Source organism: Typopeltis vanoorti, chromosome 2 (genome assembly GCF_054136105.1).
Source record: "Typopeltis vanoorti isolate ZY-2024b chromosome 2, IOZ_Tvanoo_1.0, whole genome shotgun sequence".
Lineage (NCBI taxonomy): Eukaryota > Metazoa > Arthropoda > Arachnida > Uropygi > Thelyphonidae > Typopeltis > Typopeltis vanoorti.
Window position 1 is genome coordinate 26,098,080 of NC_143550.1, and position 22,844 is coordinate 26,120,923.

The 22,844-nt window shown below is 34.6% G+C and overlaps 1 protein-coding gene across 2 annotated transcripts in view; it reads left to right on the top strand.

Moving 5' to 3' along the window:
• Positions 1-22,844, top strand: part of LOC150108890 (E3 ubiquitin-protein ligase RNF123-like) — a 660,886-nt gene that overhangs the window by 46,170 nt on the left and 591,872 nt on the right. Inside the window, exons 3-4 of one of the 2 annotated variants that reach the window (XM_090410696.1) lie at positions 3,074-3,156; positions 21,831-21,913. In XM_090410696.1, the coding sequence (XP_090266822.1) occupies positions 3,074-3,156; positions 21,831-21,913 (166 nt within the window). Of the gene's footprint in view, positions 1-3,073; positions 3,157-21,830; positions 21,914-22,844 lie in introns of those variants that run through there. The other variant, XM_090410708.1, reaches the window with a different exon arrangement.

The window sequence follows — 22,844 nt, forward strand, 5'->3', positions numbered from 1 at the left end:
TCTTCAACCTCTCTCCATAGCCAGCATTACAAATTCCTGATATTGTCTTAGTCACTCGTCTCTGGACCCTCTCCAACGTCTCCACATCACATTGAAAACCAGATGACCAGATCTGGGCACAATAGTCCAAGTGTGGTCTGACCAGTGGCATAACCACTTCCTTATCCTTGCATGTTACAGTACTTATCATAGCAGCACTATGATGTTCAACCTTTGCAACCCTAGCAATATGCCCTCTAAACTTCAGTCTACTGTTAACCATCACTCCCAAATCTCTAATCTCATCCACTTCCTGCAGTATGGCACCATCAATATAGTACACAGCCTTACATTTCTGCACTCCAAAATGAAACAACTTGCACTTATTGATATTAAAACTATAACCCCACTCTTTTGCCCAAGTAAAAAGTACATATAAGTAGCCAAAAGGTGTGACACCTTATTATTAAAATACTCTGGACTAGAGATCGTTGTTGGAAGTTTTTCCACTTGTTATATTATAAATTAAACATGTCAAGAAATTATATTCTTGGTTTAATCCTTTATCCAAGTGTAAACAAACAAAGTTTGCACCTGAAATATTATGAGGACAAGGCAACTCGTATATAGAGGTTAATGACTTCACATCAGTCGCCTTAGTATCCCATAATGCAAAGCACATCTCCTTAAGGACATGTATAATTCTATGCATTATGGGAAGGGTCATTACCAGTGGTGAGCTATAAGTCGCCTGAGCCCTTTGTTAAATTTTTTCTCAAATTTGCGAACCCCTTGTTCTTCTTGTTTACTTTTTTATTTAAAAAAAAAAAACCTGGTAATATTTTGAAATATATTAAGCGACAAGCTCATATGGTAACCTAACAAAAATTGGTCTATTTGGCAGTGTATAGATTATTTGGAATTATTGTTTCAACTCCTCTATATATATATATATATATATATATATATATATATATATATATATATATATATATATATATATACACATACATACATATACACACACACACACACTTTCGGGGGACCCTGTAACCCCTAGAGGGCGCATCCCCTGGGTGGCAGATAGGGGAGCCCACCATGTATGTATGTGTGTGTGTGTATATAAATGTATATATATGATGGGGTGGTCTGAATATACTGAATAAGGACTCGTTGACCAACAGAGCCATCATCCTGATGGTAAGGGAAGTGGCACTCTTGCTGGATCTATCTACTTCTACCTTGAGGAAGATCCACTCACTTTAATCTTTCCTATAAGGCCTTATCAGCCAACTCTTCTTTGAAGTCATTAGTCTTTATATACAAGTAGCCAGTCATGGGCTGGCGTGCAAATTTTGTTTGCTTACACTTGGATAAAGGATGAAACCAAGAATATAATTTCTTGGCATCTTTAATTTATAGTATAATCAAGTTGAAAAAACTTTCAACATATAAACTGAGTATGTCCTTTAGAAGCAGAGAGTATTGAGCTTGGTTTTGAAGGTTTTTAAGGCTTCTTATTCAGTAGAAGTCTAGTTATTATAAGACAGTCTTATAACAACCTGATACATATTGTTAATAATACTGTTATTATACTTAGAATTCGAAATACAATTTTATTAATACAGACCAGTTTACAATAAAACATTTATTAAAACCTACCAGTTTCGCCAGCAAACTGTCTGGCTTTTTCAAGGCATTACAGAGATATGAAAGCTAGTAAATGCAAATTAAAAGGAACATAAAAAAAACGTTGTAAACCAAACTAGTAGCTATGGTTACACGTTTCGTGTGACAGAGATGACTTATTGTTCTTATTCATTATCACGCATGCAATATCTCGACGATGACTACAGGCATAGTGTATTTAAGGAAGCCACAATAGTATTAATAACTGGCAGAAACCTCAACAGAAATCAGGGTGTAATTCTAAACAGTTCGTGGAAAAACTTGATCCTCTCTCTCAATCAATTTGAACTACAGCTAGCCAGTAATCACATTACAAGTCTACAACAAACACGCATGCGTGATAATGAATAATAACAATAAGTCATCTCTGTCACGCGAAACGTGTAACCATAGCTACTAGTTTGGTTTACAACGTTTTTTATGTTCCTTTTGATTTGCATTTACTAGCTTTCATATCTCCATAATGCCTTGAAAAAGCCAGACAGTTTGCTAGCGAAACTGGTAGGTTTTAATAAATGTTTTATTGTAAACTGGTCTGTATTAATAAAATTGTATTTCTATTATAAAACGACCAAAAATGTATAATTTAAATACTTAGAATTCATAAGATCTGTCTTAGATGCCATTTTTATTGTAAATAACATCAATTTATATGAGTGTGAAAAATGTGATTATTATAAATAGTTCAGAATTTCAATTATTGGTTGACCATAATCCACTGATATGCATACAATTACTTGAGGATTATAAACATTGGATATTTATAATTTGACATTTTTCATCTTGCTTAGGGATCCCAGACATCCTGTAAAATACGGGATCGTCCCGTTTTTGGCTAAGAAGTGTTATTATACAGACGCTTTAAAAACTCAATTTCCATTTTTAAAAAAAAAATCTAAACTGTAAAATCAACGCTTATTGTAAAATCATTCTTCAGTGAGGATTGTGTAGCTTTTCATGACATGATTCTTAAAAACAAACAATTGTTAAGTGAAATTCATTCTTCAGAAAAGTATTGCAAGAGTGAGCAAGACTGGTTAATAAGAATATTGTCAGGTGAGAAGGACATTACTGTATTAACAATCTATTTTGTATCTATAATAGTAAGTAAAAAACCATTCGAAGGCAACTTAAAGTGGCTTAATGAAAATATGCAGCCTAACAATTGGATTTATTATTTGTTTACTTATACTTAGTAAAGTGTGTGCATAGTAAACCTTACCATGCATACACTTGGAAAGTTAGAATCATTTTGTAAGACTGGCATATGCGATGGATGTGCATACTAAACTTTCACCCTCAGTCATAAGTGTTCCGTATTTTTTTCCAATGTATCTGGGATCCCTAATCTTACTAAATGTAGTTTTCCTCAAGCATATATCTGATTAGTAATTTACTTTAATAGTGATTCCTGTGCTCTTGATAACTTAGAAGATTTTTTAGATAGAGAATTGGAAAAAGTTGAATCAGATGAACAACCTCCTTCAGGCAAGTGATATTTTCACATAGATTAGAATTACAATAAGATATTTGAAATTAAATAAATAATAAATTTAAACAAAAGTTTTGTGATCATTGTCTGTGTAACCTTGTATTGATATTTCTGGTTCTGTAATCCTGTGAGAGGTTTGATTCTGGTTGGCAATTACAGGAACTTTTTTTATGCCATTTTTCAGCTGGTTTTTAAGCTAACTGATTTCTATTGCAGGTAGATTTTTTCTGACTCACAACTCAAAAACATTCATTTTAAGATAATAATACCATTTAAAGTTTAAGATTATAAGTTGATGGCAATTGCCAGCTGTACTGTTGCCCTGAAATCTTACAGATTATTATTAGCCACATACTGTTGTTGACTAGCGGTAGAGAAAAGCTGCCTGCTGAATTTGGAAAAATTAGTAAGGGTGCAAAAATTTCTGCATTCTTTCTTAGGAGATTAAAATTGCAATTGAGGATTTATTTTTATGATCACATCAAGTAAAAATAAATTTAAAAAAAAGTACGTAATTTATATCTGTAATTTATATACTCAGTAGTATTTCAACTGGGTCCCAAATGCCAAATGGGTACCTAGGTGATCCAAGTGTTAATATGGTGCTTCTGAGAAGCAGTTTTAAATATGAACAGTGGTTGAAAGAAGCTCCATAACATTATTACATTGACTCTGATAAAAATAATTTTCAGTTTATTTTTTAATAACATTAAGTTATTCTTCAGGTTTAAATAGTCAAATGTTATCTGCAAAACTCGCAGCACTTATTGTAAATGAAAACCAATTATTGAATATTCTATGATTTGCTTGTTATAATGATACAATAAGCACAATTCTTTCTTGAATTTTGCTTATGATATCATTGATGATGCACAGTTAATCTCTATTCAGAATATTAGATTGATATTATCAGTCATCTTTGCTTTCCTTATTTTTACGTGAATCATATCTAAGTCAAAGAGAAAATGCAGCTCTGAGAAATTCTCATCCTTAAAATTAGTTTGCCTCCTAACTTTTATTAATAGTAATTCCAGTCATAAAAGGGATTGTTTTATCAACGTGGTATAATATTAACATGGTCATGGGTGATTTCAATGCCAAAGTTGGGAAAGGTAGAAGTGGAGATATAGTTGACAAACATGGACGGGGAACAAAAAATGAGAGAGGAGACAGTCTTATTCAATTCTTTCAAGAAGAGGAACTAATAATCACAAATACATTGTTTAAGCTACCACATGCCGAAGGCTATATACTTGGTGATCACCACAGGTTAATAATACAAATCTAGTCAGAAACTAAATTTATAACTTGCTAATTAATCCATGATTTTGAAGTTCCATAAAGAGTACAAAACCCTATCCTAGTGTAGATATTGCTTCTGATCATAATCTACTGGTGACAGAGTTAAAACTTAGACTGAAAGCTATATTTAAGAAACATCAACAAAAAAAAAAAAAAAAGGTTTGATCTAGGAAAGTTAAAAAAAAAAAAAAAACCAGAGATAAGAAAAAACTGAGTCAAGATCTGAATCAAGAGATAGCACTTGCCAAGAATGATGCCATGAGGGTTGATGAATCATGGGACAAATTAAAATATGTCTTCATAGAGAAATGTGCCAATACAATACTTTGTGTCCTGATAGAGCAGTAGAAAAGAAAGATTGGATAACTGATGAAATTCTTTCTCTCATGGATCAGCGCAGATCATATAAAAATCATAGTCCAACAAAATATAACACGGTTCAGAAAATTATTAAAGACAAGATCAAAGAAGCGAAAGAAATGTAATGAAATAGAATTTCTATAGGAAAATCATGACAGTTTTAATATACACAGAAAAGCTGAAAGAGACTTCAGGTATATTTAAGAAAAAATAAGTATGTATCCTTCGAAACAGAATGAGAGAAATAATATCTGAAAAGGATGATAAAGTACAAGAATGGATGAAATATGTGGAAGAACTGTTTACTGATACAAAACCCAGAAAATACTTATGAACAGATGGACGGTCCATACATTCTAATATCAGAGGTAGAATATATGCTGAAGTCAGCTAAAAATGGTAAAGCTTTAGGCCACGATAGAATACCAGCAGAAATAATAAAGTTATTAGAAGGCGACAACAACATTACTATATTAGTAAAGCTATTTAATAAGATATACAATACAGGCATAATCCCTCAAAACTGGTTACAGTCAACCTTCACCATGCTACCTAAAAAGCAAATGCAAAAACTTGTAATGACTATAGAATGATCAGTCTAATGAGTCATTTCTCAAAATGTTTCTGAAAATAATTAAAACAAGAATATACAGAAAAATGTGAAGACACAATCAGTGATACCAAATTCGGCTTTAGAAGCAGTTTGGGAACAAGAGCGGCTCTTTTCTGTTCTTAAATCTTATTCCAAAAATGCAGTGACCAAAACAAGAAAGTTTTCCTTTGCTTCATCAACTTCGAGAAAGCATTTGTCAAAGTCCAACATACTAAAATGATTGAATTATTAAAAACAATTGGATTAGATGGTAAAGATATCAGGATCATCGAAAACTTATATTGGAACCAAATGGCATCTGTTCAAGTTGATGACATTATTACAGACTCCATTAACATCAAATGAAGAGTGAGGTAAGGATGTGTGCTGTTGCCACTCCTTTTTAACATATACTCAGAAGCCATATTTCAGAAAATCTTAAAACGAAGAGGAAGAGTAATGTAAATGGTATGCTGATATGCTGATGACACAGCTCTCCTGGCTGACACTATTCAGGAACTTCAAAATCTTCTTGAACGAATGAACGAAGAGAATGAAAAAAATGGGATTAAGAATAAATATCACTAAAACAAAATTCATGGTCCAATCCTTAATTCAGCACTTTCTTTAAATGGGAAACAAATAGAAAGAATGACAAAATTTTAATATCTCGAATATTGGTTAAATGAAGAATGCAATCTAGAAATGGAAATAAGTTAGAATTGAAATGGCAAGAAATATGTTGTCCTGATGAAATCAGAAAAAAAAAAAAAATCAGCTAACTCCTTTTTATTCCCATATATAGGGAGTAGGTGAGGCCATTTTAGCTCTATCTGACTTTTGGAGACTCAGTGGGCAGTTCAATCTCCACTGATACCCAATCAGAGATAGCTAGCCCAAGGCTATCACTAATTAAGCGGCACGCAGTGAAGAGAGAGAGAGACTGCTCAACAAGTGCCGCCATCTTGTGGTCCCTAACCCTAACACTCGTATTTAATGTCTGAAATAATGTGGGTTCTACGGAGAAAAACCCACTTGCCCATGCTAGAGATCGACAAACTCGGGAACTGGTCGAAAAAAGGCTTAGAAAAATTTCTTCTAGTCGCTGACTAGATTCGAAACCAAGAAGTCTTCCTTCATGTAGTCAAGCGACATGGTGTGCAAACGCCACAGCCACTGAGCTACACAGGCTACCCTGATGAAATCAACACTGTGTAACTGCAATTTAAATTTAGAGCTTAGAGTATGCTTATTAGCTTAGATTAAAAAAAAAAAATCTTGAAGCCTTTGGGTTTGGTTATACAGACGAATGTTAAAAATCCCATTGACATACTCTGGATTAGAGATAGTTGTTGGAAGTTTTTCCACTTGGTTATACTATAAGTTAAAGATAATAAGAAATTATATCGTTGGTTTAATCCTTTATCCAAGTGTAAGCAAACAAAGTTTGCACCTGAAGTATATTCAGTACATGAAAATACTTCAGGACCTGAAGTATTTTCCTTTATTGAAATATATAATTTCTTGGTATCTTTAATTTGTAGTATAACCAAGTGGAAAAACTTCCAACAACTATCTCTAATCCAGAGTATTTTAATAATAAGGCATGACACCTTTTGTCTACTCATCATACTGTATATGAAAAATATGACTTTGGCATTACTTCAACCGTAGTATTAACTCTGGGTCTGGTTCCCACTGATTAGACCTCAATAAAGGTTGAATCGGTCTGGGTAGTGACCCTTCCCATAATGCATAGCATTATACATATAAGGATATGTGCATTGCACTATGGGATATTAAGGCAAGTCATGTGAAGTCATTAGCTTCAATGTATGAGTTGCTCCAGTCCTGAAAATACTTGAGGCGCAAACTTTGTTTGCTTACACGTGGATAAAGGATTAAGCCAAGTATATAATTTCTTGGTATCTTTAATTTAAAACATAAATTGCATGTAAATATACCACACGTTGGAGCTGAAAAATTAATAACATTATTAAAATAAGAAAACAAACAAATTTGCACATATGTAAAAACTGCACTTAAAACAGTAATATTAAAAACAGTCCTAATGAGAAGGATGAGCTTGGTGTGCTGCTACCAGTTTATTGATATTTGGCTCTATATTTGTCAGCAGCATTCTTAAATCACCGTGATCAGCTATTTGCAGTCGGTTTCTTTTCTTAGTTAAAAGATTTTTGACATCAACTGAATCCATGTTCCACTAAATACGATGATGGAAATGTGATTAAAAACTTTTTTGCTACAGCCCACAATCCAGGATAAAGTATAGGTATCTGCTTTTGCAACCAGAACTGTTGATACCCATTTTTGAATTTCAGTTTCAATTCCTCATTTGTTGTTACTTCTATCAGTTCTTGTAATTATAAAGATTCTTTTGCGTTTGTACTTGACAATGGGTCCAAAACTCAATAGGGTATTTTCATTTCAAGAATATCTTTAAATCATGGGTTGAAATCACAATGGAGAGCCTCCAAGTGCTGACAATAGCTAAGCACGTCTTCATCACATTTTTCCACTGTTGATAGATTTGAAAACTGGCTGAATTCTCCTCGTCCTAAGTTTTGTTTGTACAGGACAAGTTTTGACACGAACACAGAAATAATAGCTTTTGTTTTTATTAAATTCAGTTCATCTCCTTGAAGTTGTAGATTTGCTTCATTAAATTTGTTAAACAAGCCAGTCAGATATGCTATGTCATTTTTGAAATTAATCAAGTTGGCTTGCAAAGAATCATCTCTGTTTTCTAAAAACTGTAGCACTGAGTCAGAGTTTATAAAATCGATTCAAACAGGCAACCTTTGATAGCCAACGAACTTCTGTATGGAGCAGCAAGCAATTGAATTCTTCATAGTTTTCAATAAAGTTGTTCAAACAATCTGTCATTCAATGAATGACTTTTGATTTTGTATTTTGTTGATTGCTGTAATTACATAATGTAATGACCTGTGTAGGTGATTTGGCAACTAAATGTTGACGATGAATTACAGTGTACAGTGAATACATTTGGCACCTCCTCTTTGAAATATGCAATAAAATTGCAATAGCACCCTACCAGCAAAGTTATTCCATACACTTCTAAAGAAGTCAAACATTCAGATTATCATGACTGCAGTATTTGTAGGCTTAGACAAGCCATGTAACAGATTGTGGCCATTCGATGTTTGAATCTATTCAAGATTAAGAAATAATATGAGTGTCTAAATCGGGCTTAGCCCGATTTATGTGCTCACATTCCCTAGTTATATGACTAGAGAAAAATGCAATCAGTTTTACTGTGTTTTTGCTATTCAGTTTAGAAAACATCCACAAGGCAGGATAAAGATAACAGAAATTTTCTTTTTGTTTCCATTGATTTCCTGAGATTTGAAATCTTAAATCAGTTGCATATCAGAATAAGAGTTATGTGACATAGCATGCTATTGTGTATGCTCTCCTTGTGTTTCAGTGGTAGTTCATAGTCTTCACTTACACCATGTTGAACTTGTATAGAAATCTGAACACTGTACAGATTTGAGTACCTGAATTTTAGTGAAATGAAAAAAACTTAAGACAATTCAGACATGGCTGACAAATTCAGTGTGATAGCATAGAATGAAAAAAAGTAATTTATAGAAGAAAAGGAGTAGAGATAAAATTTGAATTCTTAAATCAGTTGCATATCAGAATAAGAATTATGTGACATAGCATGCTATTGTGTATGCTCTCCTTGTGTTTCAGTGGCAGTTCATAAGTCTTCACTTACACCATGTTGAACTTGTATAGAAATCTGAACACTGTACAGATTTGAGTACCTGAATTTTAGTGAAATGAAAAAAAAACTTAAGACAATTCAGACATGGCTGACAAATTCAGTGTAATAGCATAGAATAAAAAAAAGTAATTTACAGAAGAAAAGGAGTAGAGATAAGAACCAGAAGCTACTTCTAGAAATTTTTATAAGGCATAATGAGCATGTTAATAAGGTGCAATTTTTTTTGCATGGATGTATGGGTGAGTAAGATGCATTAGTGGAGAGAGAAAGCAATGAGTATTCATTTGAAGGGTTAATTCAGGATGTGAATACATCATAATCACCTGGATTCTGTTGGGATGAAGTTAGTGGTTAGGATCCAGAGGTTCCTCACCACCGTGAGAATCAAATGTCTGTGGGCTTTAAAGGGGTTTTTATAGGATTGTCACTGGAGATTTTTTTGGTATATGTCAGGAATAGAGAGAACAAGAAATTGCCTCTGGAAATTGTATGTGGTTAGCAAGATTGCTAGGACTAGGGTTTTTTTTTTTTTTTCTTGGAAGATTTTGCAAATGGATGGAATGGTAGCCATAGGTGGTTGGGAAATGGGCTTCCTGCAGAGTCTTGACTCCATGGAGATACCTATATCATAATAAGACGTAAAACTTATATTTTGATCTGACACTAAGTGAATTAAAAACATTGTGAACTGTGTGATGGCATAATGATGTATGAAGAACAATGACATGTAATAAAATGATATATAGAAGATGAGAAAAACAGCAACAAAAAACTGATGACTGATTAAGAGATTCTTCCAGGTTTTTGAAAAGGAGAGGTAGCATTCCGTTTAGAAAATGATGCAAGGTTTTGGCACCTTTTTGTGAATAATAGATGTTTTAAAGAAACATGTACTAGACATAATGACTAGACAAGTGGTTCTCAACTGCTGCCATTAAGACATTTCTGTGTGGCAGCAAGATGTATAAATGTCAATTTTTAAAATTTATTTATTAAATTTCAGCATCAATAAATTCATTTATATACAATAAATTTAATACATTGCATTTTAATAAAAATATTGTGACTAATTAACAGATTAGAACTTGATTAACTAATTAACTTGATGGCACCAATAACTTGATTAATTTACTTTAAAATTGAAAGTTTATTTTTCACTTTCAAAGTAAAAAAAAAAAAATAAAATAAAAAAATAATAATTTACTTTACTTTAAAATTATTAAAGTAAATAAATAGTTTATTATATTAAACTAAAAACAGATTTGTTTTGGAATATTATGTGTGGTTGGTGTATGGGTTTGTTGCATTTTACCAATTTTAATAAATTCTCGTATTTTATGTTTGTAGATCTTTATTACTGTACATTAGATTATGTGATACTTTAAAACCAAAATAAAGTTTATTTCTACATAACCCATGTAATTAATAATAAAGATTCTTTAATTATTCTTTACATAATTGATTTCCATACAAAAAAAATCGTATGTAATATCAATCCTATTATGTGGTATTTAGTAACTTAAATACCACATAATAGGATTTGACTACTCATCTTGAGTGGTCAAATCCAATTATTTTTTAAATTTGTTTTTATATTTGTAGTTTAATAGGAAAGTATTTACAGTAGTTGCAATTTTACATGATATCGTTCTACAAAACTCAAAAATACGTACATTTCTCATCTGACTTCAGGATAGAATCTTAAATTATATAACTGTTTATTATTAGTTAGTTTTTACAAAAACTTCAGAAAATTTATTATTATTCCTATGTAATTATGTGGTACCAGCTCAGTCTTGTGGTTTTTGCAGTCACCAGAAATAAGCACTTAAGAACCACTGGCTAATAATGTTATTAGGACAATTAACACATGATTATAAAAATAGAATTTATTAAAGATTTCAATATGTTTTGTATCTTTTGAATTATAACTTTGAACAGTGCATTCCTCTAATAACTCAGCTGTGACTGAGATGCAATCTAGTAAGTGCATGCTTCATGACTTATATGTTGTGGTTCATGTTTTGAATGTTGTTTATGGATCTTATATTCTCTCCCTGGTTATGTAATGTTTGAACAAAGTTTATTGAAGTTTTTAATAAATTCTGTATTTCTCTTGGTTTGTTAACCATCTTAAATATACAGGGTGTTCGGGATAAATTTGACATATTTATAATTAATTATATTTTTCCGTAAGTTACATGTATTAACACACACTTCTCTTCATTTAAAAGTTTGGACCCTTCTTCATTCATATACAAGATGTCAGAAAGGATGGATAGCTGGAACCCACCTGAATCATGGAAGAGAATAACTTGTATCATGATGATTCGTGCCCGCCATCAAAATAAGGATATTACGACTGCTGCCCAATGCTCCCTGAATACAGTAAAAACAATCAGGCATGAACTAGAGACTTGCAATGGTGACTACAAGGATGTAGCAAGAAGAAAGATCCCTAGCAGACGATCTGATTGCGTTCGTACAGCAGAATTCCTCGCAAATCTGCAGGAACAGGTGTTGAAGAACCCTGGCATTGGAATTCGGGCTTTGTTCGTGGAGTTGCTAACTGTAGTCAAGCCCTGGATAACAAGGGTAGCCAATGGTAGGCCGTATGTATGGCAGCAGGATTCGGCCCCTTGCCACACCTCTGGGAAAAGTCAAAAATGGTTGTCTGAAAATTTCTACGACTTCACCAGTCCAAATGTTTGGCTTCCAAACTCCCCAGACCTTAACCCCATGGATTATTTTGTATGGGGCGCAGTTGAAAAAGACACCAATCGCACTTCCAGTAATACAAAAGCCCAGTTAATGGATAAAATTAAAACGGTTTTTGCAGCCCTTCCCAGGGAGACTGTAGCATCAGCTTGTTCGAGGTTCCGAAGCAGAATTGAAGCTGTGATCGATGCTAATGGTGGTTATTTTGAGTAAATCTTGTTGACAGTATTGTAATTAACTCTGCCTGTAATGTTTTTTTGTCAATTCATTAAATTTAATAGATACAAAAAAGATTTTCTTTTTCCTTACGAAACTGTCAAATTTATCCCGAACACCCTGTATAATATTCTTTGTCCTTGAATAAGCATTTGAAGTGTTATCAGTGGAGTAGGCAAGTTCTGTGGTTGGTTCAATCCCATGCTATACTAAACTAGATTCAGATTTCTCAGATTTTTTGAAATTATCATATTAGTGATATATGCTTGGTGTTCTTGTACTCTTATTTCTGCATCACATCCAATTTGTCCAGAATAGAAGAGGTAGCAATCACAGGACACTTGCTATGCCTAGAAGGGAAAGAGATTGTTTATTCTTGGATGAAGGCATCCAGGAGGAGAGTTTATTGATAGCAAAAAATGTGGGCACTCAGTTTATACTTTCTGAGGAGTTTTGAAATTGGCTCAGAGATGCCTGAAAGATATGGAATTGGGAGTCCTCCATATTGTCTGCATTGTTTCTAGAAGTAGGCTTGTAGGAGTCAAAAATTTTGCTGTGTTTTCCATTGGGAGAAGCTGGTCTTTTGCATTATATGGTGGCTACCAAGAAGTCCTTGTTTGAGATCCTGTGGATTAGAGTAGACTTGTGAGCTTGATTTAATAAAATTTTTATGATTATTTTTTAAGTTGAGTGATGTGCAGACTTAGCTGTGTGTAGTGACCAGCAAAGGTAGGTTTGCACTAAATTGAGGTAGTTAGTTCACTAAAAGAAGAAAGGGAGAGCAGTATGTCTAGGAAGCCAGTTTACTGTCCTTTTCTATTTCCCCTGTGAAGTTTATATGGGGAAGGGGTAAGTATTTACTTTCGTTAGAAAGGCTATTGGAATATTTTCAGAATGTGGCCAAATGGTGAATATGTCATCTTTATAGCACACACAAAATGATCGGTGGAGGTGTATGGAGGTGAAAAGAATTTCCTATAAATGTTCAAGGCAAAAGTTTGCTGCCGGTGCTGGTAAGAGCGAGTTTCCCATTGAAGTACTTTTAATGTATTTGTAGGGTTTTTATTTTGGCAGAGTAAATGCCAATCAAATAATTTGACAGTCAGGCAGGAAGGCTAATGATTGCAAATAAAGAGAATCATCAAGACGAATGTTTGTAAACAAAATATCAGTTGTTAAAGAGAAGTTTTTCACTTTAGTCAGAGAATATATGAAGAGTTTTTTATGAATGAGTAGGAATTGCCATTTTGAGAGCTGAAGAGTTGAGATATACAATAAGTTGGAGAATTGATGCAATCCGTGATGGGATGAAGGGGGATTGCTGTCTTTATGGATCTTCAGAAGAGCACAAAAATGGGAAGGGGGTGTGTTGAGCAAAATAGTTTTTTGATCATTAGTTCGTTGGTATCATTGTCCAGACTGACAACTTCAAGTAATGAGTTTAACATGAAGTAGTATCTGATGACCTTTATTGAGGTATAACACATTTTATTTTTTATACGAGGTGTGGCTATTAAATAACGAGACTGGTTGCAAAAATGTGGTCTATTATTACAATTGTGCAGCTTAATTGTTATCCCCTTCAACATACTCCCCTCCTCTATCTATATACCGTTGCATACGAATTTTCCATTGTGGAAGCAGTGCTGCAAGTCATCAGGTGCTATCTGCTTCAGTACCTCTGCCATTTTCTCCTTTACCTCATCCACTGACTGAAAATGGGTGTCCTTCAATGCATATTTCAACTTTGGAAAAAGGTAAAAGTCACATGGAGTAAGGTGGATGGTACAACACTTGGATCTTCTTATCAGCCAAATACTGCTTTACAGACAGTGCACTGTGGGCCTGGAGCATTGTCCTGATAGAGAATCTAAGTGTTGTTCTTCCACAGATCGGGTCTCTTCTTCCTCACTTGTTTTCTCAGCTTGGCCAGAATCTCAAGGTAATGTTGGTTAACTGTCTGATCCTCTGGTACCTATTCAACCATTTGGTGATGTGGGAGTTTTCCAGTGCATCGATTGTCTCTTTGTTTCTGGATTGTACTGGAAAATCCACGTCTCATCACATGTGATCATCTCTTGCGAGTCCGGCTCTGCTCTCAGCTGTTCCATGATGTCAGTGCAAATTTGTTTCCAGACGTCTTTCTGCTCTTGACACAACTTTTTGGGAACCATTTTGGTGCAGACTTTGTTTATGTTCAATTGCTCATGCAAAATTTGTTGTACAGTTTCCTTATCAATGTGCACCATGTGTGCTATCATTCAAATGCTTAATCGGCAATCATTGCAGACAATTTCATTAATTTTCACAACGTTTTGTTCGGTTGCTGCCATGACAGGGTGACCCGGTCATTCTTCAACGTTTTCTCGACCTTCAGCAAAGCGTTTGTGCCATTCAAACATTCACGTACATGATATTACATTATCACCCTACAAACCTCCTACAACAGTTTCAAACATTCGGTCTGCAATTTCTTCAATTTCACAAGAAATTTGAGATTAATGCGCTGCTCGAGTTTAACGTTAAACATTATTCTGTCAAAGCGACTTCACACATTTCTTTTATTACTGCCTACAGACTAACTACGAGTGACAGCAAACAATGCTTATCTCAACTTCTTCTAGAACCTTCAAGGTCATTCATGGCACAAGCGCATCCCATTGCTACAAGTACATGATTGTACTTGTAGCAATGGAAATTCACAGTGCACCTTGTCTCGTTATTTAATCCTTTAACTGCTACAGTCGAGTTAACTCGAGCATGGAAAAACATGGTGACCTTGCTACGATCGAGTTAACTCTCAATTTGAACTTTCAATGTGTAATACTCATTTAATTTAGTTTGTGAAAGCATTTGAATTGAGTGGGCTTATAGTGCCATCTCTTAAGATTAGAAGGAATTAATTTTCAAGCTTTTGTCTGCTCTATGGCACTATCTTCGTAAAAAAAAAAAATTGTGAGACCATGCACAATCTTATCAGAGCCGTCCTTGACAATAGGAGCCAGGCGATCACATGATGCGGTGATTCCAGGGTTAGTAAAAATGGCTTCGATAAGCAGTTTTCGACGTCAATTTTCAGTTGACTCTCATCGGAGAAATTTTTCAAAAGTTTCACATGCCAAGACAGACCACTACATCTGGACGACCATCACAGGGTGACGAACCCCTCAGACTGAGGGAAAGACATTTCCTAATACCTGTGCCACTCACACCCAAGAAAGCAAATCCCACTAGTCGTTGTCATGTGTGTTCAAATACCACATTGGTGCAAAGAAAAAGAAAAGAGAGCTGGTATATGTGTCCCAAATGTGGCATAGCTTTATGTGTACACCACTGCTTTCAAAATCACCACACACTACTAAAGTATTGAAGTATTTTTGAGGAGGTGTTTCTCACTTGAAGTTGTGTGTGACATTATTTAACATGGAATAAACAAATAAATTTCAAGATAAATTTTGGACATCCCTAAATTGAAAATAAAATTCCTATATAACAGTTTTGTTCAGTGACTTCAATTTATATAAGAAAATGTTTTTTTTAATATATTTGCTGTGTGATGTAATTTATCATTATAATTAAATTCTCCTGTCTTTATCTCCACAGAGAATAAAAATTTATGTTAATAAATTATTTTATAAAATGTAATTGTTATTAAGTTTTATAATAATAGTTTTATAAATGCATTTATTTTTGACCAGCAGATATCAAGAAATTATCATTCTTTGATTTAAGTAGACTGAAACCGCATAGACCACTGTTTTCCCTACCTGAATTTATTTTATACATTGTTTTATCCTACCTGTACAAGGAGTGTGGTATTGAGTTTCCTGGTGTCTGGGGCAAGCAGTGGCTATGTTGTAAGGAGTGCCATTTGGAGTAATGGAGCAATTTTTAAATAAAAATTTCCATTTACAGATCTCCATCCAGACAAATTTACCATGCAACAGTGCTTAGGAGTATGACTGCCAAGAGATAAAATTCTAATTGTTCTAAAATTCTAATTTTATCCTTCTAATTTGTTTTAGAAGGATAAGAGTAGTTTTCAGTGTTCTTATAGTAATTGTTTATATATTGTTTATTTAATCCTATATTTGTTCATCACCTGTCAGACAGTCAATTTCCAATCCAATCCCATCCATTCTAGTTCAACCATCAACTTACAAGGTAATCTATCAAAAGCCTTTGGAAAATCTAAATATACCACTGTTTATGCATTCCCTTGGTCCAGTGCATCTGTCACCTTGTTATTACAAGTCAATAGATTGCTAAAACACGATCTTCTTTTAGCAAATCCATGCTTTCCATCAAAGAGAATGTTGTTATTATCAACCCAATTCTGCAGTGATCAGCTCTTTGAACATGTAACTGCAGATCTATAACTTTTAGCCTACATGTACGAGAGGTGCATGTCGCAAATGCTTCTCAATTTAGTTTGCCTGTGCATTATGAGCAGAGCACACATGTTGCAAGATGTCGAAGGTTAATCATTGGGGTAGTGGAGAGTATAAAATAATTAAAACACAAAATGATATCCATGTATTCGATGCCTGGACTCGGGAAATATACATGTTTGGACTTCTCTCAGTTTTTGGTTCAATATATTTCTGTGAGCAAATATTTTTGAACATGAACTGAACTATATTAAAAATAAGAAACTAAACTGTCTGAATAAGGAGAGTCTCTCAGCATGTTTAAAGATGAAAATTATGGCATACTTGCCTGATGTTAAGAGACTCGTTCAAGTTCAGCAACAAAAGTCACATAATTTATACCTAAACAGATGCTTGTTACTCTTTTTTTTTCAGTATTAACAAATGTTTTAAAAAACATATATTTAATAAAATGCCTTCTCAGTCTCTTCCATTTCTTAGCCCTCCCAGCTTGCAGCTGAGATGCTGCTCTTTCATTCTTTTATTTTAATTCAATCAAAAATGGCTCTTCACTCAACGGTTACCTGCTGATCCTCTTTAGCCTCGCTAACACTTTGACCATAACTCCAGATAAATAGATTGGCCTGTAATTTGAAGCCTAAGTCTTATCATTCCTCCCCTTTATGAAGGGGAATGCATTCAGATGTAGTTTCTACTATCATAGATTGTTCCTGAACAAGTTACAAGACAATATTGATCTACATTCTTTCTAATTTGCTTAATTTCTAATTAGGGGACTGTGCCCCAGCATATCCAACAGTTGTCAGATGTGTGGCCAAGTTTAAAACTGCACTTCCTGAGAACAGATGCCTGCAGGTCAGGAAGACCTTCCACGGTGATTGCCCCTGAAAATATCAATGCAGTGCACACCATGATCCTTGATGATAGATGAATACCAGCCAAAACATTGCAAACTGTCTCCTGAGCTTCTTATAATCACCAGCCTTATAGTTCCACATGTATCCCTTTTTCAGACATCCTTATGTGGCGCCATCACCCAAGTATCGCTTCATGGTCACTTTCACCAACTAGAGGGAGATTTGATACCTCATTTGCAATAACATCCTTTGAGATAATCAAATCCAAGACCCTTGATTCCCATGTACCTTCTGTTATGTATTGCCTGAGGTAATTGTACCTCTAAAACTCAAAATTCATTCTCTTTGTTCCCAGATGCTGTCTCTTTGTTCCAGTCTATATCACCCTTTTCTTATTAGCCAGACCAATTTGCCTATGTGTTTCCTTCTCACTACCTTCCACATTACCATGGCAATAGCAACACCCAACTAGATATTTTATTCTGTTCTACCATCAGCACTCCTCCCTTTCTGCCATTTATTTTCACAAAAAAACATCACATCAATCCATTTCTATCCCTGCCAGAATGTCATCCATATCTACCCATGTCTTACTTATTCCAACAATATTTGGGTGAACATACTCTATTAATGTGACTATTTCATTTTCTTTATTTAGAATACTTCTGGCATTTGTAACTATACATGTGAGGGAGGTGGGGGTTGAAAAGTTCTGATAAATACCTAGAGCAAAAATGATAGTAAAGCAACTGATATAACCGCAAGAAAGAACATATTTTAAAACCCTTTAAGTCCCATTTTCATCAAATTATAATAATTTCTTTGATATATAAGAAGACATGTCAGAGATCTAGAAGAAATTTGAAGACAGAGGTGCTGACCATCAAGTTTTTCATGCTGCAAGAAAAGTCCACAACTGAGATTCACCAAACTTCATGTGAAACTTAAGGGACTATGCCACAGCATATCCAACAGTTGTCAGATGTGTGGCCAAGTTTAAAACTTCACATTCTGAGAATAGATGCTTGCAGGTCAGGAAGACCTTCCACAGCGATTGCACCTGAAACAATGCAGTGCATGCCATGATCTTTGATGATAGATGAATAACAGCCAAAACATTGCAAAGACTCTGGGGATATCCAGGGAAGGAGTTGGTCATTATCCACCAACATCTGGACATGCAGAAAATCTCAGTGAAGTGGGTCCTCAAATGTTTGAATGCCAACCAAAAGAGAGACCACATGCTGTCATCTCAAGGGATTTTTGATCATTTTGAGAAATCAGGTGCAAATTTTTTGGCTTGTATTGTGACTGTGGATGGAACATGGCATCATCACTGTGACCCAGAGACCAAACAACAGTCAGTGGAGTAGAGACACAAAGGTTTTCCACGGCCAAAAAAGTTCCAAATCCAAAAGTCAGCAGTGAAAGTTCTTGCCGCTGTCTTTTGGAATATGGATGGTTTCACCTTTTTGAAGTATCAAGTACCTCAAAAAGGTGAAACTGTTACAGCAGCAGTTTATTCAACAGCTCTGAAGGAAAACCGCCATGAGAAACTGAGCAGAGGCATATTGCTTTGCAGGACAGCACCTGCTCGCACTGCTCATGAAACCCAACAGACAATGCACAGTTTAGGCTTTCAATATCTGCCTCACTCACCCTATTTGCCGGACCTGGTCCCACCTGACTATTTCTATTCCCAAATTTAAAGGAACACTTGAAAGAACAAAATTTAACACAGATAGTGAAGTCATATCTGTAGCTGAGGACTAGTTTATGCAACAAAGGAAAGACTTTTTTCTCAGAGGATTGCAAATGATGCAGAAGCATTGTAACAAGTGTATAACACTTCGTGTGGAATATGTAGAATAATGTGTAAATTACATGATTCTACCTCAATTCCTTCATGGTGATTATCACAACTTTTCAGCACACCCTAGTACTAGATTCTTTCTTAATGTTAGGTCCATAACAGGTCCTACTAACCCTGCTTTTCAGATATGATTCCTCCATATTCTCCCTTGACCATTCTTCTCCATCATTATTAATCTTACACCTCTTCAGATTCAAGCTATTCTTACACACATGCGCACACACACACACACACACACACACACACACACACACACACACACACACACACACACACACACACACACATCTGCTCTTGTATTCATCATCTACTCTTTTCACACACCTGTCCATCCCAACCACCCCTGTTTGTCTTGTGTTCCTTCTCTGTCATTCTTTTCACTCATGCCACTCAGCTCTTCATTCACAAGCTCTCCTACTCTATATTCTTGCTATTCCACATCACTTCTACTACCTATTGCTTCCTCAGGTCTTCCATTCACTTCAGTCATTACTTTCTTATGCAGAAACATTCAAGATGACTCTCACCAAATTAATTTAAATGAGGCCTATCTCTTTTATGCATCTTCATCTGGTCCTCAAATTCCTCCCACACGTTCACAAAATGAATTCCTTTCTTCTCACACAACTCTGCTAGCATTCCATTAATAATCTTCACTTGCCATCTTAACTCATCACTATCAAATCTGGGCAATACACAGAGTACCTTTCTTACCACACTGTTATCTTTTACTTTTCATAGCAACCTCCTGATAATCTAGCTTTACATTCGCCTTGTTACCAATCAGATTATTTATGCCTACTACCAACTCTTTTGCTCACTTCTTCCTCATATTCAGTGCTTCAATCACTGTGCTCATTGTACTCATGGAAAGCAAACCTTATTCACATTCTCATCAACCCCACTCTAATAACTGAATCCACATACGTGGCCACTCTGAAATCATTTGAAACCTTTTTCACATTGACACCTTTTATTCCAGTCTCCTTTCTCTTACATACATATCAATTATTCATCTCATTTCACTTTACAATTGCTTCATCTCTTGCCTCATCTTCAACTCTGTGCTTTCGTATAGTGAGTTATTTTCTTGCTGCTCTCCACTCTCTACCATTCGGTCACACTTTCTTCCTCCCTACATATTATGCTCACCATATTGCATTTGAGAAATGAAAAATAACATTTCATGGAAACAACCTTGTTAGAGTAACTTCAGTTTAATATAAACCAAAATAAAAACTCAACATTTCGACCTTAACATTAAGGTCATCTGGAGTATACGCAAAACAATCTGCTTGGTATTCTAAAGTTACATTGAACTGATCAACCATTAAAACTATTGGCCTGACCTCTGGTGAAAAAAACAAACTTACTACATCAATGCTAGAGTCCTGTTATTATTATCTATTTGTTTACAAAAACAAATTGAGTTAGAGAGCAACATGTTTACACAAAGTTACTCATATAAGTATACACATAAATTACAACAAAACTAGATGGTGGCCAGTAAAAGCTGTAATTTCAGGATTTGCTGAAAAACTTGAACTAAGTGGGCTGAATGTGTGCCATCCAAATTCTTGGGATTTTTATGCTACAATTATTGTTCACAAGCTTTCTTTAAATTTCCATTCATACCAAGTTTTTGTATGATGTAAAGAACATGTACTTTTCTAATCAGTTTGGTGTAGAGTGTGAAGAGCATGATCTGAGAAGCCTACGTCACCAAAATTGTTCAATTTAATGTGTCATTTGTGTTCTTTTTACAGATAGGAATTGTATGTCCAGTCTCACCAGTGTAAAGTAAGTTACAGGTGCAATAGATATGATAAACCATAGGATGCCAATGGGGAGAGAGGATCCTTAGAGGGGTTGAATATGCTTTTTAATTTTATAGCGGTTTAAAAGTGGCATTAAGATTTTCACCAGAGGTCAGGCCAATAGTTTTAATGGTTGACCAGATCAATGTAACTTTAGCATACCATGTAGATTGAGTGTAACTTGTTTCTTTGTATATGTGTATACTCCAGATGATGACCTTAATCTGAAGGTCGAAATGTTGAATTTTTATTTTGGTTTATATTAAACTGAAGTTTTACTCTAACACTTATTTGTTTCCATAATTTTTATGATGAATTTGGATCACCATGTATCCATGAAGGAAAAAATAAAATTTAATTATGCTTTCATTATTAGAAATTAAAACTTCTATATTGTTATTAAATTAATTGAGTTTTGTATATATTTATAGTATTTCTTTATTTTGAGAATGAGATTATCATACGCATCAGTCATAATTGTATACTTCATTTATTTATTCCTTAATAGTTATTCAGCATAAGTTTAAGAACTGTATACTTTTTGAAATGATTAACCAACTTTTTTTTGATATTTCATTTGGGAGATTTTTTTTAATATTATTTGTTGTTTGCATTCAGAAGAATGTCAATATGAAAAGAATATGATCATTATTTAAAGATATTAATTTATTCTGTAAGCTTCATTGAATTCTATATTCTTTCATTGTTATGTCTCAAAGAAAGCTATCATTTAGAAAATGATAACTGATTGATGTTTGTTTATATTCAGAAGGTCGAATAGGTCCCCCAAAAGTGATTTTTGATGTAAGTAGCAATGTCGGAAGTCTGGTTATTGATAGAGATCGACTTGGAGTAAGTTTTTCTTCCTTCCTTTCTTTCTGTTTTACTAATAGATAATAAGCATGTTTTACTCATGTAGCAAGCAAAGCTTGAGATTAAACTGTTGTCAGATGAAACAACTGGTGTATGTGTGTGTGGGGAGAGAGGAATTGAAAAATATTGGCGGATGATTTACAAATACTTATTAGATTATTTAATAGTTCTTATAATTTATTTGAGATTGCTTAACACGTTCGCTGCCACGCTACTTCGGCATAGTCTGTTCCCGTATGCCGAGCAATTACACTTCTTCAAGGTCAGTACAGTAATCTCGTTGCCGGCGGTAAGCATGATACAAGTATACTCGTAGTTGGCTTGTGCAGAGCATATACCATCTATGAGAATACACAGTTTTGATGCTAGCTCCACAAGCCAAGCATTTTCACTTCTTCGAGGTCAGTACAGTAATCTCGTTGCCGGCGGTTAGCGTCATACGAGTATACTTGTAGCTGGCTTGTGTAGCTGGTTTACCAACTACGAGTATACTCGTAGTTGGCAGTGAACGTGTTAAGAGTCAAAGCCAGGTAACTAGGAGACCTTTATATAGCTTATAAAGAATGCAGAAAACCAAGCAGAGCTTTTCACCAGATTTCCATTCTTCACCTACTCATGGTGTACTTATTTATTAGGTATCTACCTAGATGATACTGAATGAGCAAGAATGGAATGGAAATCTAGGACTTAACCTCCCAAATGACTAGAATGTCCAGCTATATCTGGATATGATTCAGCCCACCTATTGTGAAAGAACATGGATAAGAAGTGCAATTTGGCTGTAATGCTGTTTGGAAGGTGTGATGAACCCTCACGCTGAAGAGAACACTTAATCAGATTATCTCGCGTTCATAGCTGCGTCTCAGTTGCCTATAACAAGAAACATAGTTCCTTGTTCTATGCTGGGTAA